This window comes from Octopus bimaculoides, chromosome 3 (assembly GCF_001194135.2).
Source record: "Octopus bimaculoides isolate UCB-OBI-ISO-001 chromosome 3, ASM119413v2, whole genome shotgun sequence".
Taxonomy (NCBI): Eukaryota; Metazoa; Mollusca; class Cephalopoda; order Octopoda; family Octopodidae; genus Octopus; species Octopus bimaculoides.
Genome location: NC_068983.1, coordinates 164,249,740 through 164,255,042, shown reverse-complemented (window position 1 = coordinate 164,255,042; position 5,303 = coordinate 164,249,740). Strand labels below are relative to the sequence as shown.

The 5,303-nt window shown below is 34.9% G+C and overlaps 1 protein-coding gene across 1 annotated transcript in view; it reads left to right on the top strand.

The window, feature by feature from the left end:
• Positions 1-5,303, top strand: part of LOC106875233 (uncharacterized) — a 104,772-nt gene that overhangs the window by 24,323 nt on the left and 75,146 nt on the right. Inside the window, exon 3 of the mRNA XM_014923291.2 lies at positions 3,034-3,148. Within this exon, the coding sequence (XP_014778777.2) occupies positions 3,034-3,148 (115 nt within the window). The remainder of the gene's footprint in view (positions 1-3,033; positions 3,149-5,303) is intronic.

Sequence of the window (5,303 nt, the reverse complement as noted above, 5' to 3'; positions counted from 1 at the left end):
TATATATATATATATATATATATATATATATATATACCCTCCAGCCTTCATCAAGTGTCTTGCGGAAATTTTGAACCTGGGTTCTCATTCCTAAGGTATCTTTCATTGTTATTATTATTATTATTATTATTATTATAATTTTTAAAGTCACTGCTTGGAATTGAACTCAGAATCTTGGGTCAGTAGCCCATGCTCTTAACCACTACGCCATGTGTTCGTGGGCATATGGCGTACTGGTTACTAACTCCAAGATTCCGAGTTTGATGCCAGGCAGTGACCTGAATAAATAATAATAATAATAATAATAATAATAATAATAATAATAATAATAATAATAATATCATCGAAAAATACCTTAGGAATGAGAACTTAGGTTCGAAATTTCCCCAAGACACCTGACGAAGGCTGGAGGGTATATCAGCTGAAACATTGTGTTAACAACAAACAAGATGGGGACAAATATCCGTCAAATATAAATAATGTAAATAATGTAAATGATGTATATATATATATATATGTATGTATGTATGTATATGTTTGTGAGTCTGTGTTTGTCCCCCCACCATCACTTGACAATAGATGTTGGTGTGTTTAGTTCCCCCGTAACTTAGCAGTTCAGCAAAAAGTTACCGATAGAATAAGTACTAGGCTGACAATGAATAAGTCCTAGGGTCGATTTGTTCAACTAAAAAGGCGGTGCTCCAGCACGGCCGCAGTCAAATGACTGAAACAAATAGAAGAATTACATGATAATGACAGTGACGACAAGACAGATGCAGTGGTTTGCAATGATGGGTGGATGGGAGTGGGGAATAAAAATGCAGGGATCTTCTCTTGAAAGATTTCACTTTAAATGTTTATACACTTTTCTCTTCCATCTTGTTGTCTCTCTTTTGCTGTTGTTGTTGTTGTTTCCATTAGGGTTGACAGACAACTTATTGTGAACATCAAGCTTGCTTACAAAATGGTAAAGCACCAATGTCAACCAGACTGAGTGAGACAGCATAGTACAGCAGTGAGGGCCAGGATTGTTATTCAAGGCATGTCTTATTTAGGAGAATAACTTTGAGGGGTTTTTTTGTACAGTATTTACAACTTTTGCATTAAAAATATTTATCAAGAAAAATTATCATAACCGACTTTCCTTTTGTCATAAAATATTTTAGTTCTGGATGCAGCCTTCTCCAGCATCATTTCATTCTTTTCAAAACCCTAACAAAGGAATCTTCTTTTGCCATTTTATAGCAATTAAGTAGCTCATTACTGGCTTCATTAATGCAAGAAAAATGTATTTTATAGCTAACGATTCTTTCTGTTGTAGCTACAACCTAAAGAATTTTATATACCTTTCTCAATAAAAGCGTTCATGGTTGTCAATTCACTTCTCATCAAGATGTTCATAGCAGATGCCTGCTTGGTAAATCCATGTTAAGGATGAATATCCACACGATTTTGAATAAAAAGTTTCTCTGCTGAATATTATCGGAAGACTAACCATTTATTTAACCAGGCTGATACTTGTTGCATTAACACACTTAAGATGGTATCCATTGTGTATTCAAAGAATAGTCTGCTATGCCAAACATGTGACTGCACTCATCGATCATCTGTATAAATATATAGGAATGCTGTTGTTTAGTTTTATTTCTTGATATTTCGCCAATGGAGAAATGGTTATTTTCTAACTTAGATCTAAGACTCCTTCAATGGAATTTCAAAAACATCAACAGGGCAGATGTGCATGCATGTGTGTATATGTGCAGGTGTTTGGCATCACTGCAATGCATGTGTGCAGATCTGTATGTTTTATGCATGAATACTCACATCTAGTTCCATGTCTATACATGTGCATGTGGACTTACAGGTTAAGTTTCAGAAGGTTTTACAAATTTTTTTTTACATGTATGTACGCATGGCCTCTTTCATTTAAAATTATGTATGCATGCATGTATGTATGTATGTATGCATGTATGTATGTATGCATGTATGTATGTGCAGATTTGTATGTTTTATGGATGTATTCTCATGCATATCGTTACATATCTAGACATGCTCTTATGTAATGATAAACTTCTAGAAAGTTTTACAGATTTTTTGCAGTTTCAGTCAGGGATTGGATCTGAAGTCTTCGGATTAACTTTCTCTTTTGCGTATGTATGTATGTATGTATGCCTGTATGCATGCATATATGTATGTATGTGTGTACATATGGGTGTATGTATGTATGTGTATACATGAATGAGTGTGTACAGGAGTGAGAATATGTATGAATGAGTGTTTAAGTATTTATATAATCATTTAGATTCATTTCTGGATTTCTTACCAACATAGAATTAGTTTCTCAGCTCCAAGACACCTTCATTGGAAATACAACAAAACCAACAGGGCAGGTGCACATGTATATGTGTCTACATGCAAGCATTTGCACCAGTGCATGTGCAATTCTTTACGTTTTCTTCCATATATATATATATATATATATATGTTTGCCCATACCTATAGTTTCATATCGATACGTGTGCTTATGGACTTATAATGCTAAACTTCTGGAAAGTTTTTCCATGTTTTACATGTATGTACACACACACACATGCAAATACCTCTGTATTTAATCTATTGCTCACGTTTATTTTTCTGCTGTTCGTATAACTGAGATGGAGTTTGCACATGCAAATAATTTACATTTTCTTCAAGCCACCAGAACTTGACACCCCTCTTTATAGCAAACCAACCCACAACGAATTACCAATATATCCGATGTCTACCACTAGAAAAGAAAATCTGAAACAAGCAGACTTATGTATAATCCCCAGGGATATAATAATCCGTTTTTTTATAATCCCCAATGATACAAGAAGACAACAAGAGATAAAGCTAGCTTGTATTCATGATTATTTAGTCAGTGTCTCAATACTTCAACCTCACTATTATTTTCTTTCATGCTAAATTTAAACAGCTTCCCATCATCACACCAACACAAAACCTATTTCAATGCTGTAATATATTTTTCTTATTTCTGAATTATATTTGCAGGAAGTGATTTTGCACAGCATAACAGTGTAAGTGCTGGCAGGAAAATTTTGCAATCATGGTGCCAACAAATTTTACCAGAAGTGAATTTGGATACAAGATACAATCTCGTCAAAAGGTATTGTTATGTTGAAAAGCCCCTTACATGAAGACATATTTTGCTCTAAAGTTTGGCAATCGATTCAGTGGTTTAACAATAGGCATTGTGTTCGTGGCCAGCAAATCACTTGGCGATGTTGGCTGTGGAGGGAATATTAATAAAAGTGCAAAGGTAGGGAAAAATGGAAATGTGGTTATTGAATAAGAGAGGGAAAAAAAATGATGATAATGATGGTGGTGGTGGTGGTGATGGTGGGTGGTGGGGTGGCGGTGGTGGAGTGGCGGTGGCAGGGGTAGTGGTGTTGATGATGAGGATGATGATGATGATGTTAGTAATGAGCATCACAAAAATTATGAAATATAGTGATCAAGAAAAAGAGGTTAATAATGATATCGTGGTGGGTGTCAGTTATGCACACACACACACACAAACACACACACACATCTATCATTACATATAAATGTATATATGTATATATCTATATGTGTGTGCGTGTGTGTGTATATATATATGTATCATCATCGTCGTCATTGTTTAGGTGGACGCTAAATGATGATATATATATGCACACACATATAGATAGATACACACATATACACAAACACAATTTTTACATATAGTAGCTATACATATATATATATATATATGAGTGTGTGTATACATAAGTGTATGTGTGTATATATTAGAGCGCTTGTGTGTGTGTATATATATATACACACACATGCACACAGACACACATCTAAATATATATGTATATCTATATACATGATGTATGGACATTAATGTTTGTTTTTACGTCAAGATGTTATTCAATACGTTTTACTGTTGCATAAATTTGTTTATATCTGTGTGCATATATATATATATATATATATATATATATATATATATATATATATATATATATATATATAGCTTCTACATAGACCCATCCACCAGAACTGACACACACGCACCCAACAAATTTTAACATATAAACAGCTTTCCAAATGCAACGAATAACGTTCATGCCAGGGATCATGTATGTATGGGAATATTTATGTATACATATATGTATGTATGTACGTATATGTCAGGGGATAGATATATATGTGTATGCCCCTCCCCCTCACATGTGGTGACAGTGACTGTTGACAATTTTGGTGTGCATGTACAGCCATCTGTGTATGTGCATCTGGATACACATGTGTACTCATCTATCTATGCTTTTGTATCCATAGATATCTACGTATGGTTATGTATACAGGCACAGGCATGTATATTGGCGTGTTTATAACTATTTATATGGTTTTATATACTGTTTGTAGGCTTTTTTATGTGCCTTATATTTTTATATTTTCATTTTTTATTTCTTTATTTTTACTTTATTCTTATTTTATATTTGTATTGAATTTTGTAAATCTCTGAAGAGGCCTAGCGAATCATGCATGTACCCCATTACATCATTTTCATCTACTAATTACTCTGGCGTACAGGAGCTATAGAGATACAATTGGGCATGTCAACGCTAGGCCGAAACAGCTATAAGTTTCTGTCCTTTCTCCAATTGCTAAATGTCCTTTATATTTTTAACCTTAATTGTTAATATGACATGGTATGTCATAAGTATCTGTATATTGGGGTTTTTGTCAATTTACTTATAAAACAAACAGATTAATCAACAGAATACATTGTCTGCAAGTCGATGAATACCGCATATTCTCCTCCATTTTCTCATTGCTATATATATATATATATATATACATGCTAGCATGGGTTGAACGATTTGACTGAGGACTGGCGAACCAGATGGCTGCACCAGGCTCCAATCTTATCTGGCAGTGTTTCTGCAGCTGGATGCCCTTCCTAATGCCAACCACTCCGAGTGTGTAGTGGGTGCTCTTTTAAATGCCATCGGCATGGGTATCACAACTGCAATTTCCATTTGATTTTCATTTTCATGTTGATGTACTTGACTCAATAGGTCTCCTCAAGCACAGCAGGTCACCCTACGATCCAAGGTACTTTTGAATGGGCTGGGGCTGGTTATGCAAAACTGGTGTAGGATACACCCGTGAACTCACTTTATTGCAGGTCTTCACTTTATTTGCCGGGTCTTCGCAGTCACAGCATATCTCCAGAGGTCTCGGTCTTTCGTCATTGCCTCTGTGAGGCCCAACGTTCAAAGGTCAAG